General features: G+C 38.3%; 1 protein-coding gene across 1 annotated transcript in view; it reads left to right on the top strand.

The window, feature by feature from the left end:
- nr6a1b (nuclear receptor subfamily 6, group A, member 1b) overlaps window positions 1–13,286 on the top strand; it is a 33,764-nt gene that overhangs the window by 16,126 nt on the left and 4,352 nt on the right. The window contains exons 4-7 of the mRNA XM_084137199.1: window positions 894–949; window positions 8,731–8,891; window positions 10,164–10,370; window positions 11,538–11,792. Coding sequence (XP_083993325.1) covers window positions 894–949; window positions 8,731–8,891; window positions 10,164–10,370; window positions 11,538–11,792 — 679 coding nt within the window. The remainder of the gene's footprint in view (window positions 1–893; window positions 950–8,730; window positions 8,892–10,163; window positions 10,371–11,537; window positions 11,793–13,286) is intronic.

Below are 13,286 nucleotides of genomic sequence, written 5' to 3'. Positions count from 1 at the left end.
TTTTTTCTTATTTTTCCCTGTGCTATTTTTCTTTCCCTCTCTCCTTTTTTATGCGTATCCATTCAGAATTACAATTTCACCCAAATTATGCAACACGTCTTTTGTATAAACACAAAAACATCAAGGTTTATTTACCTCTTAACTGTCCCTCTCTGTCTGTTCTTTGATGCTGCTTCATTAGAGGCAAATATCTGATCTTTCCACTATGTAAATTAGGTGATATAGATCAGGGTTTGATTAGCCATGCCTGAAGGAAAAAACGCACAGAAATCAGATTGTAGATCTGGGTTGCTCCGCTGCATGTATAATCATGAGTTGCTCAGATGGTTCTGATAACAAATTTCTTGATCCAGAGCATGCTGTCCCTCTCTGATACTTGGGGCTAAACTCTCTCACACATATACATATAGATAATTGACCATTTCTACACTTTAGCCTATGGTACACACTGTTGAGTGTACTTGCCTGCGGTGTGCATCAGAGGGAGCTGTTGGTCTGTGTTGCTCTACTAACCACCAACTTCCTCCTGGCAATGTTTGATTTGCAATACTAGTGACTTGCTTACTGCATACCACAAAGTATATACTGTGTAATGCATACATTACATACATATACATATCATATTTTTTCAATTTTGTGCAAAAGTGTCTTGCATTTTTAAATTCTCATCGAGTAATGAGAGATCAGAGAATCAGAGATGGTCAAATGGAAAACATTTGTCAAATGGAAAAGATGATGACACATGGGATATAATATTTTTTGAGCTGTGCGCTCTGTTATTGTGCACATTTTGGTAAATAATATTAAATAATCATCTATGCACAGTATATATACTGAATATTGTAAAATGCTAGTATGCAATTCCTTACAGATCTTTTTGATCTCACTTTCAGCAATCAGAGAGGACGGGATGCCAGGAGGGAGGAATAAAATGATCGGACCTGTACAGGTAAGACAGTTGTGTGCGTTTCTACATGGCTATAGCTATTTGTCCCCAGAAGTGAGCTAAATCTGACAAAACCACTCTTTTGGATATATAGGGCTGTCAAAATTACAATATGAAAATTTATATATATAAAAAACTTTAATGTTAGATGTGATTGATCACAATTTCAGAAAAATGTGCAATTGTGTTTTTTTTTTTTTTTTTTATAGATTGAATACAATTGTATTTAATCGATTAAAAAAACAATTTACTCTTTCTTTCTTTTTAACTTTCTATTTATTCTATTCAACTCTCTATTCAAGAATCATGAAAAGTCCACAAAAATATTAATCAGCACAACTGTTTTCAACATTGATAATAATAATGTTTATTGAGCAGCAAATCAGAATATTAGAATGATTTCTGATGGATCATGTGACACTGAAGACTGGAGTAATGATGCTGAAAATTCAGCTTTACCATCACAGGAATAAATTATATTTGAATATATATTCAAATAGAAGACAGTTAGTTTAAATTGGAATGGTATTTCACAATATCAGGGTTTTTTTTTTTTTTTTTTTTTTTTTCAAATACATGCAGCATAATACTTACTTAAAAAAAAGTAAAAAAAATAAATTATATATATATTGTATATATATATATATATACAGGGTTCCCACGGGTCCTTGAAATCCTTGAAAGTTTGTGAATCTGAAAAAATGTTTTCAAGGCCCTGGAAAGTTTTTGAAAATAAACCTATATAGAGACAGGTCCTTGAAAGTGCTTGATTTTATTTTGTGCAATAAGTTTTCTGGAAAATTCACTCCGGTCCCCTAATGTGTTATTTCGCCAACACTTCATGGCCTATGCATACTAGCTTGCTTGATTTACACTAGTTAAGCGCATTTACGCGTTACGTTCAGGGTTTTTCCTGCATAGAGAATTATGAGGCGGCCGCCTCCGTCAAATTTCGTGCCGCCTCCGGCTCTCGACAAAACTCGGGACAGACAGTCACATGGTCAGATACACTTTTCCCACCGTGATGGTTCTATTGCTGTTACCGCTTGTGTCCATTCTCAAACCGTATAGTGCTGCGCGGATCGCGGATAGGCTAATCCGCAGGTCGGGCGGGCCAAGTAATACAAACATTCCATTCCAATTAATCGAGGGTGGATGACGGATAAATCATTATAATGTGTTGAGTTTAATAAAGACACGGAACTCTCATCACGGTAAAACGCAGTGATCGTGCGTGACTCTTTTACTTTCGTTTTCAACAACGTAATTCTCTTCAGGGAAAACCCATCAAGGAAAACATATCAGGGCTCGAGTAACGCTTGTCAGGGACCATAGACTGTGTCCGGGACACGTGTGTTTTTTTTCTTTTTTTTGAAGGGAAAAGTGAGAGAGAATTGTAGCCCAACCGGACAAATGCCCTGATTAAAACAATTTTTAATATAAAAATAAAAAATAACTAGGGAATCACCAAAAACGTGAGGATGATTCTGTTTTATTTCATTTAATGTAAGTGGCGATTGATAGCCTATAGTTGATAATAATATAGGCCTACCTAATGTACTGACGGTAACAATGTTGCGCTGTTGAGGCTCGCGCAGTTATTTATAACATATTATAGTTAAGAAACAATATATAGCCTAGGCTACACACGACCAGAGAGCTGTTTTCCTGAATGCCATCAAGACTGAAACCGAGATTGATTTCATAACAGTTCAATAAACAAATAGTTAAAATGTAGTCACTTACATTTTAGACGCAATGACTGTTTTTGTTCTGTTTCAGCAGCGAAAATAGTTCCAAACAAAGATCACAGAACCATAGCGCATCTCACAGCAACACTTGTTGCATTACTGAATGATTCAGCGTTTTGAACGAATCGGTTGAGTCAAAGATTTAATTACCCATTCATAAACTGCCTCATTCTGAATAAATCAGCCGTTTGAACGAATCGTTTGAATGAATGACTCAATGACTCGCTCATTAAGATGGTCGCCTGCCGCCTCCTACTGGCGGTTTAGTTTCATAAAGTATCATTCTTTTCAACATTCCTTATTTGTATATTCAAAAATATTTAAAATAATCTAATTTAATACAGTTATAATTTTTCAATGTAAATTATTTAATTTGATTGGTAACAGCCTAGTGTCTTATTATTTTAATTGAATATATTGATCAAATTTAAGAATTTGAAATGAAAGATGGAGCATACATTTAATAAAATTAGGGGAAAAATGCCCTTTATAAAAGGTACAAAAAATTAGTGTTTTCAAACAGTGATGTAATTAAACATTGACAATTTAAGTTTGAAGGGAGTAAAGCCTCTGTTTAGGCTATTAAGAAATGTAATTTTGCCAAAAGAAGAACTTTTATTTAAAATAAATGTTCATTTTAAATCAGCCTACTTCAGTGTGATGTTACCATATTATCATGCTTAACACTAAGAATTTGAATAATTGTAATGTGATGATCAGATGCAGATATCTAAATCAAAGAATATGGGTGGTTTGCGGGTGGATTATTTATTTTTAACAGTGGATTCGGGTGACTCAAAGTGCACCAGATTAATGAATTTATCGTTAAAATGTACAAAATTTTCTTACGGGGGGGGGGGGGGGGGGGTACCGACCCCAACAAGACCCCACCAAGACCCCCCTAGACCCCCCTAGAGGTACCAGACTCCACCCACAAAAATAATGTGGGAAAGCACATTAGGCTATATGATGATCTACAAAAAATACAAATTGAATTATCTTATTATTAAAATACATTATTAGGATTTTACCACCTCCGCCTCATTTTGAGCCTGGAAAGTTCCCGCATGAGGTAGGCTACTTTGGGTTGTACGTTGGCATGACGTTCGTGCGCGCATGAAACTACGATGGTACCTCAACGTTTGTTGTTGGACACAACAAATGTGTCCCCACATTAAGTCCTTGAATTTGAGGGTATTGGACCTGGAAAGTCCTCGAAAGGTCCTTGAATTTGAAGTTAACCAAGGTGTGGGAACCCTGTATATATATAATATATATACAGTGAGGAAAGTATTTGAACACCCTGCTATTTTGCAAGTTCTCCCACTTAGAAATCATGGAGGGGTCTGAAATTGTCATCGTAGGTGCATGTCCACTGTGAGAGACATAATCTAAAAAAAAAAATCCAGAAATCACAATGTATGATTTTTTAACTATTTATTTGTATGATACAGCTGCAAATAAGTATTTGAACACCTGAGAAAATCAATGTTAATATTTGGTACAGTAGCCTTTTGTTTGCAATTACAGAGGTCAAACGTTTCCTGTAGTTTTTCACCAGGTTTGCACACACTGCAGGAGGGATTTTGGCCCACTCCTCCACACAGATCTTCTCTAGATCAGTCAGGTTTCTGGGCTGTCGCTGAGAAACACAGAGTTTGAGCTCCCTCCAAAGATTCTCTATTGGGTTTAGGTCTGGAGACTGGCTAGGCCACGCCAGAACCTTGATATGCTTCTTACAGAGCCACTCCTTGGTTATCCCGGCTGTGTGCTTCGGGTCATTGTCATGTTGGAAGACCCAGCCTCGACCCATCTTCAATGCTCTAACTGAGGGAAGGAGGTTGTTCCCCAAAATCTTGCAATACATGGTCATCCTCTCCTTAATACAGTGCAGTCGCCCTGTCCCATGTGCAGAAAAACACCCCCAAAGCATGATGCTACCACCCCCATGCTTCACAGTAGGGATGGTGTTCTTGGGATGGTACTCATCATTCTTCTTCCTCCAAACACGTTTAGTGGAATTATGACCAAAAAGTTCTATTTTGGTCTCATCTGACCACATGACTTTCTCCCATGACTCCTCTGGATCATCCAAATGGTCATTGGCAAACTTAAGACGGGCCTTGACATGTGCTGGTTTAAGCAGGGGAACCTTCCGTGCCATGCATGATTTCAAACCATGACGTCTTAGTGTATTACCAACAGTAACCTTGGAAACGGTGGTCCCAGCTCTTTTCAGGTCATTGACCAGCTCCTCCCGTGTAGTTCTGGGCTGATTTCTCACCTTTCTTAGGATCATTGAGACCCCACGAGGTGAGATCTTGCATGGAGCCCCAGTCCGAGGGAGATTGACAGTCATGTTTAGCTTCTTCCATTTTCTAATGATTGCTCCAACAATGGACCTTTTTTCACCAAGCTGCTTGGCAATTTCCCCGTAGCCCTTTCCAGCCTTGTGGAGGTGTACAATTTTGTCTCTAGTGTCTTTGGACAGCTCTTTGGTCTTGGCCATGTTAGTAGTTGGATTCTTACTGATTGTATGGGGTGGACAGGTGTCTTTATGCAGCTAACAACCTCAAACAGGTGCATCTAATTTAGGATAATAAATGGAGTGGAGGTGGACATTTTAAAGGCAGACTAACAGGTCTTTGAGGGTCAGAATTCTAGCTGATAGACAGGTGTTCAAATACTTATTTGCAGCTGTATCATACAAATAAATAGTTAAAAAATCATATATTGTGATTTCTGGATATTCTTTTTTTTAGATTATGTCTCTCACAGTGGACATGCACCTACGATGACAATTTCAGAACCCTCCATGATTTGCAAGTGGGAGAACTTGCAAAATAGCAGGGTGTTCAAATACTTATTTTCCTCACTGTATGTATATATATATATATATATATATATATATATATATATATATATATATATATATATATATATATATATATATATATATATATATATATATATATATATATCAGTATCAGTACAGTATCTCACAAAAGTGAGTACACCCCTCTAGGGCTGCACGTTTTCAAGTTTTTCATTAACCGTTAACCGAGGTCCTTAGCGGTTAATACTCGGTTAACCATAGTGTGCGCGCCGCAACCCCGAGATAGGCTAATTTGCGGGTGGGACATGTCCCCACCACTATTTTCTAAGGTCGATATTGTCCCCACCACTTTTGAAACCTCTCGCGGCACGAATACCAATAAATAAACAAAACATCTCCAGTTAACTAGCAGAGCATTCATTTCGTTCATTTTTTTTTTTTTTTTTTTAGGCGATCTAGCGCTGAAATGTTTTGTTTTTTAAATCAAGTGATCAAAGTGCTCGTTGCCGCTGCGATCGAGAAGGGTCTTGTAAAACGTGCTGAGGTATTATTAATTCGTGGCCATGAAACAATTCACCTGAATATTCACACACACACACACACAAAAAAAGGAATAAAAGCTGTACGAGAATAGTCGGCCTTCACTGAAGAGCTATCTTCACAGGTAAGAAAAACATTTTAATAATTATCAATTCGTGGCCACGAAATAATTCACCTGAATATTCACCAATTCACAAAAAATAGGTCTTTAGCATTCACTAATTAATAGTATCAAACTGTTTTTGGCCACGTTGTAATTCGTTAAATCAAAATGAGGTAGGGAATTAGTTCAACGTATCCACGATTTATTAAAACGAGGGAACAAATAAGTCGTCGTAACAACTAGACTAATTATTTAGATCAGTGGACAGGGCGCATAAGAACAAACAGTGAGAGAACCCCGGCCGCGCGCGCGCACTCTCACCGCCTTCAAACAACACGAGTGCTGTATTGCTCTCTCTCCCTCGCGCATATCAACACAATAGTAAAAAGTCGGAAGAACAAGTACATGTTTAGGAAATGCATAATACAAATTGTATGGGTTAATGTAACGGTAAACGGACTCTGCGGGTAAAACTGTTGTGATGAAACTGTGCATGCGCGGGGTAAAACTGCTGGGGTAAAGCTGTGGCTCTGCGGCTCTGCAGACAGATATTGTGCTGCGATCAGTGGCGCGGATACTATGTTTGTTTCTGGCTCGCGCACAGCCTTCACTCTCGGCGCTTTCTTTGCCCGCTTCATATTAGAAAACTGGTCTTAACGTTAGCGGTCTCTGGTGGTGCAAAAATGTATTACAACTAAATTCAATGCACGCCAATGACGCCACTTAACCGAGCAAGATGTTTCACTCGGTTACGCAATTTTTAACGGTTAATCAGTTAATCGGTTAACCATGGACACCCCTACACCCCTCACATTTCAGCAAACATTTTAGTATATCTTCTCAACAGACAATACAATAGAAATGAAACCTGTATATATTTTAGAGTTGTCAATGTGCTGCTTGTATAGCAGTATAGATTTACTGTCCTCTGAAAATAACTCAACTTACAGCCATTTTTGTCAAAATAGCTGGCAACAAAAGTGGGTACACCCTAAGTGAACATGTCAAAACTGTGTCCAAAGTGTCAATATTTTGTGTGAGCGCCATTGTTATCTAGCGCTGCCTTAATCCTCCTGGCCATGGAGTTCACCAGAGCTGCACAGGTTGTTGCTGGGATCCTCTTCCATAATGACATCACGGAGCTGCTGGATGTTAGACACATGGTGCTTCTCCACCTTCCATTTGCCCCACAGGTACTCAATAGGGTTCAGGTCTGGAGACGTACTTGGCCACTCCATCACCTTCATCTTCAGCTTCCTCAGCAGGGCAGTCGTCATCTTGGCGGTGTGTTTGGGGTCATTATCATGCCATTCGGTTCAGTTTCTGAAGGGAGGGCATCATGTTCTGCTTCAGAATATCACAGTACATGTTGGAATCCATGTTTCCCTCAATGAAGCACAGCTCCCCAGTACCAGCAGCACTCATGCAGCCCCAGACCATGATGTTATCACCACCATGCTTGACTGTAGGCAAGACACAATTTTCTTGGTACACCTTACCAGGGAGTCGCCACACATGCTGGACACCATCTGAGCCAAACAAGTTTATCTTAGTCTCATCAGACCACAGGACATGGTTCCAGTAATTCATGCTCTTGGACAGGTTGTCTTCAGCAAACTGTTTGCGGGCTTTCTTGTGAGCCAGCTTCAGAAGAGGCTTCCTTCTGGGACGACGGCCATGCAAACCGACTTGTTGCAGTGTGTGGCGTATGGTCTGAGCACTGACAAACTGACCTTCCGCAACCTCTAAAGCAATGCTGGCGGCACTCATGTGTCTCTTTTTTTTTTTTTCTTCTTATAGCCTAGGCCATCTTTTTGGAGAGCAACAATTCTAATGCTCAAATCCTTAGAGAGTTCTTTGCCATGAGGTGCCATGTTGAACATCCAGTGGACCTCCAAATTTGAACTTATATATATATATATATATATAAATTAACTGAGTCGTCCATTCTTCTCCACACAATCTCAGAGCATTCCTGCAGAATTGAACCTGAAGTGCTTTGTGTTTCCTCTGAGAGCTTAGTGAGATTCTGAACCTGAAGGCCACACATGGGGATCAATTGTTACACACAGAAACCCTGTCCTTTCCTCTCTTTTCCTTATAAGTATGTATACATCATATAAATCTGTAGAGAATGTGAATGTGCAGAGTTTGTCTTGGTGTCCTTGTTATCAAGTGTTTATGTTTGTTAGCATTGCTGCTGACTCTCCCTCCATTATTGGACATGAGTTAAATCATTAGATTACATCTCACTCTGTTAAACAGTCGACAGATCCATCGCTTTCAGTCCACGGAAGATAAGCAAGAGTTTGTTTAGGGGCGCGTTACACCCCATTCGCTTTTGATTTAGTCTATTATTGACGGATTAAAACAGACAAAAAAAAAATCTGTTGAAAAGAGAAAATATAAAGAATGAGCACATGAGGATTTCTCAATAGATGGCTTCGTATTGACCGATCTCCATATTTTATCTCGCAGCGACGTTCTGCTCAGAGATATAGTGCAGTCGATGGCATGCATTCATCTCTGATTTTCTCCATTTCTCTCTTTCTAGATCTCGCTGGAGGAGATCGAACGAATCATGTCTGGTCAGGAGTTTAAAGAAGGAGCTGAACTATCAGATACGTGGAGCCACGGCTACAGTAACCACAGTTCACCTGGCAACAATATCTCCGAGGGCGGTCAGACCTTATCTTTCTCCACGCTGTCAACCAGGTTGAGACCCGAATGAGATCTTCTAATGCATTTACACACGGACACACTGACCCCAGTCTGCCCTTGTTATGTGCAGGGACAAATGGCTTTGATTAAATTGAATTATGAGGTGTTTGTTGGTTCGTTCCACGACACAAACACGAGCAGAGAATCAAAACAAGATAAAGAAACGCTCAAAATTGAGGCAGTTTTTACTTTTTTTAATTCATTCATTCCTTGTGAATGTGATTCCAAAGAGAAAAATGTTTGTTTCATTAAAATGTACTATTCGCTCCACCTCTGAAACAACTTTCCTTTTCTGCTGACATCATAGAGCCCTCTTATTTTTTATAAAAAGACACTTTTCACCATCCAATCAATTCCTGATGGATAAAATCAAGTTCCTCACAATTTTTTTTTTCTCTTTTTTCACTCTTAACCCTTAAATGCATGAATATTTCGCCAATCATTCTTACATATTTGGGTCTTTAGCGACCCAGATCTATATCTAACATGGATGGATTTCTACCTGTCGCAAAAATATAAAGCTCTCTTGATATTAAACTAAGAATTACAGAAGAAAAAAAAGGCTTGGAAGGGTTCGGTTTGAGCAGAATGTTTATACCATCATCACTGTCCTCGTCAGAACTCATTTCCCATTTCATTTTGCGATCTCAAACATATTCTCAAAACTATCATTTTCAGCATCTTCAAAATCAATATTTTGACTGCTGACAGCTTCTTCACCAGATCCACCATCAAGTGACACTAATATGTGATTGCGTTCAGTACTTGTTCTGCAGTAAATCGCTGAGCTAATTCAAGTTTTGCTGATTCTTCTTATTCTTTTGTTTTCTGCCTGCTGTAACTATGAGTGAAACGTCACTTCATCATTGTGTATCAGACATTGCCACCTTGTGGAATAGAGTGAATTGCACTTTCATTCAGTCATCAAAGATTAAATTATTGTTGTGCAGAAAAAAATATACTTACACTGTTGCACACCTGGGGTCGTTAGCGACCCTATACAATTTGTTACTTGAAATGGGTTGCAAATCAGGTTATTGTTAACTAAAACCATAAAAATAAATGGAAGGTTAACTGAATTTTTTCCCCATTTTTGTTTAAAGTTGAAGTACTAAAATAAATTAACCTAAATAAACTAAAAAGTAGCAGTGTTGCAAATGTTATTTTATATTGACTTGTGTCGTTTTTATCAAATGACATTTATATACTAAGATTGCTTGGGCATATATGGCACATATAACCTTGTCTGTTGTTCTCTCTCTGCAGCCGTTCTGTGGATATGAGCACGTACTCTGTGTCCTGTAGAGATCAGTGCAGCAGTCCTCAACTTACACACTCTTTCCTGTTGTGTAAATATCCTTTGCCGCCCCCTACTGGCGGCAGCCTGAAGACGCAATCACACACATTCTCAACCCAGCTACTCAATGCTGTAGACCTCACACCTCTCACTACACCCATGGTCATAGAGAAGGGGTAAGACTCTCACAGAATTACATATCAAACACAACTTTTGACTCAAACACAATTTTTGAGTTGGTTTTGACTAGATTTTGTTGATTATCACTCTTACTTGCCCATTACGTTTTCAAATGTCTGTCAGTAGTCATGTCTAATTGTCTTGACTTGGTATAAAAGCTCTGACACCATCTTTATATAAATGTAACAAGCTGCATGTCGTCAAAAGGCAGCTGACCTTGAGCTGAATGTTGATTATTTTTAGATATTTTTTTAATGGGTGATTCAAACTGTAAAATTGAAAATAAACATTTTGAACTTTGGAGCCACTTTGGTTGTCTAATGTGTTAAAAAACAGAAATAAATACATTTTATGTGGTATATTCTATGTTACTTGCTATTAAGGGTTAATAGCATCACTTTTTTGAAAGTTTGATTGATTTCACTGAATCATTGTGTTTTTTCAATGTTTCAATTAATGTTCAAAACACAGATGAGTTGCTTGTATCGTCATTCAAAAATATTTCCAGAAGCTCCTGAAGGACATTTTATATTTGTAAATCTTTTGCACCCTCAGATTTTTGCTGTTGTTCAAACAACAATTGGAATTCATTGAAAGAAATCAATACTTTTATTCAAAAGGGATGCATTAAAGTGATATGAAAGATTTCTATTTCTAAGAAATGCTGTTCTTTTGAACTTTAAAAAAAATATCACGGTTTCCACAAAAATATTAAGCAACACAACTGATGATTATTAATACTAAGAATGCTTGAGCAGCATATTAGAATGATTTCTGAAGGATCATGTGACACTGAAGACTGGAGTAATAATGCTGAAAATTCAGCTTTGTTCACAGGAATAAATTACATTTTAAAACATTCAAATAAAAAAGAGTTAGTTTAAATTGTAATAATATTTCACAATATTACAATTTCTCAAAAGCATAAAAAATCTTACTGACCAAACTTAATTTTAAATATAAAATGTATGTATACCTTATTTGTGCATATAAATAAAAAAATGGTTAAATATCATTGTTCCATTGCTACACTATATCAATTCTGTATTACCCTCCCTTAAGCATATAATGCAAAGGGATTTTCATTTACATATAAAAGTGTTAAAGATGCTGAAAGATGCAGCTTGTTCAATTCCAAGTGTCTCTGTTTCTCATTTGTTCAGGTATATCGTGACTCAGTCGGAGCTGTTGGCTCTGCTGTGTCGTATAGCTGATGAGCTGCTATTCAGACAGATCGTCTGGATGAAGCGTTTACCGTTCTACAGTGATCTGTCCATCAAAGACTGCACTCGTTTACTGGGGGCTTCCTGGCATCAGCTTACCCTGCTCTCCTTGCTCACGGTGCACAGCGGACAGATACTGGGAGAACTAGCCAACATCACACACCAGTACACACCGTCCGGCCTGACACTACAGAGGTGAGATATACGTGTATGGCCATCAAAGTTTCCATGATATTCTATTCTTTCCTTTTTGTGCCATATATCTGAGTGAAACGGCTTCTTGACCAAGAATAAATGTAGGGAGGGACTTGATTTTGTCCATGGGGAATTGATTGGATTGGTTGTTTTGCTATTGGTGGATCTCATGTGAGTGACAGGTTGCCCCACCCTCATGCTAAAGAAGAGATGCCGTTACAAGAGGGAGGAGAAGTTATTTTGATTAAATATTACAAGTGCACATGAATTTCAAACAAATAATGATGTGTTAAATCATGTGTACTAAATATAACCAGCGGTCCAACACCCACAGTATTAGCTGTTATTTATCGGCCACCGAAATACTGCAATACTTTTATAAGTGAATTTTGTGCATTTTTAACCCACCTGTGTACCTTATCACCCAATCTTATTCTCCTGGGTGATTTTAACATTCATGTGGATACTGCCAGTAACCCACTCACAAGGGATTTCAATTCTTGCTTAGACAGTTTTGGTCTTCAACAATATGTGAACTTTCCAACTCACTCTAAAGTAGGGTGACCAGATGAGATTGGCTGAAATTCGGGACGGGGGGGGTTGTTTGGGGAGGTTTTGGGGTAGTCCTACTATGATATTAGACTACATAGCCTATAATAAAATGAATTTTCAAACCTGAACCAAACATATTTTTATTCAAAGATCAGCAGTCTGTCATTAATATTTAGTCTGCCACAAAAAAACAACATTAAAATCATGAACTCAAATGTCATTGTGACCAAAAAAAAAAAAAAAAAAAAAAACTGTTGTAACAGTGCGTAAATCAGACATTTCAGGCTATAGTCTAACGCTAATAAGCCTTATGCAAAAAGTATTATTATGACGAAATTGTCGGTCATTAAATAAGAAAACTAAATAATTGTGTAGATTTGCTTTGTGTAACCCAACATCAGACATTAGGCCGAAGTTTTTTTTTGCACACAGTGCCGCAACCAATCAAACATTCCTTTACGACTGGCTGCCTGCACATTCACTGTACTCGCGGCTGCGACAACTCGCGCTCGCTTATCAATGCATTTTAATTCGCGCCTACGGTATCTTTGTAGAACTTCAAAAAAAGAAAAAAAAAAGATGCTGCAGCCAATGAGCAGCCGGCGGGGGCTGGCTGCAGGACGAGTCAACCTCCACGGACAGTTTTTAATGTTTTATCAGACAATAACAACTCAAGAATTTGCTTTAGTATAATTTTCGGGACAATTAGGGCCGGATTCGGGATTCGGGACAACAGCTTAGATTTCGGGACTGTCCCGAATTTTTCGGGACGTCTGGTCACCCTACTCTAAAGGCCACACTCTGGACCTCATCTGCTGTTCAGGTGTTACACCTCGGGACTGTACTGCAGATGTAATACCCATATCTGATCATAGATTACTTTCTTTTAATGCTAACGTTACACTCTCTAAATACAAACTACAACGCTTGATGACATTTCGG

This window comes from Abramis brama, assembly GCF_963993115.1.
Source record: "Abramis brama genome assembly, chromosome: 15".
NCBI classification, from domain to species: Eukaryota; Metazoa; Chordata; class Actinopteri; order Cypriniformes; family Leuciscidae; genus Abramis; species Abramis brama.
The sequence above is the reverse complement of the archived record's forward strand: the minus strand, read 5'-3'. Positions and strand labels throughout refer to the sequence as shown.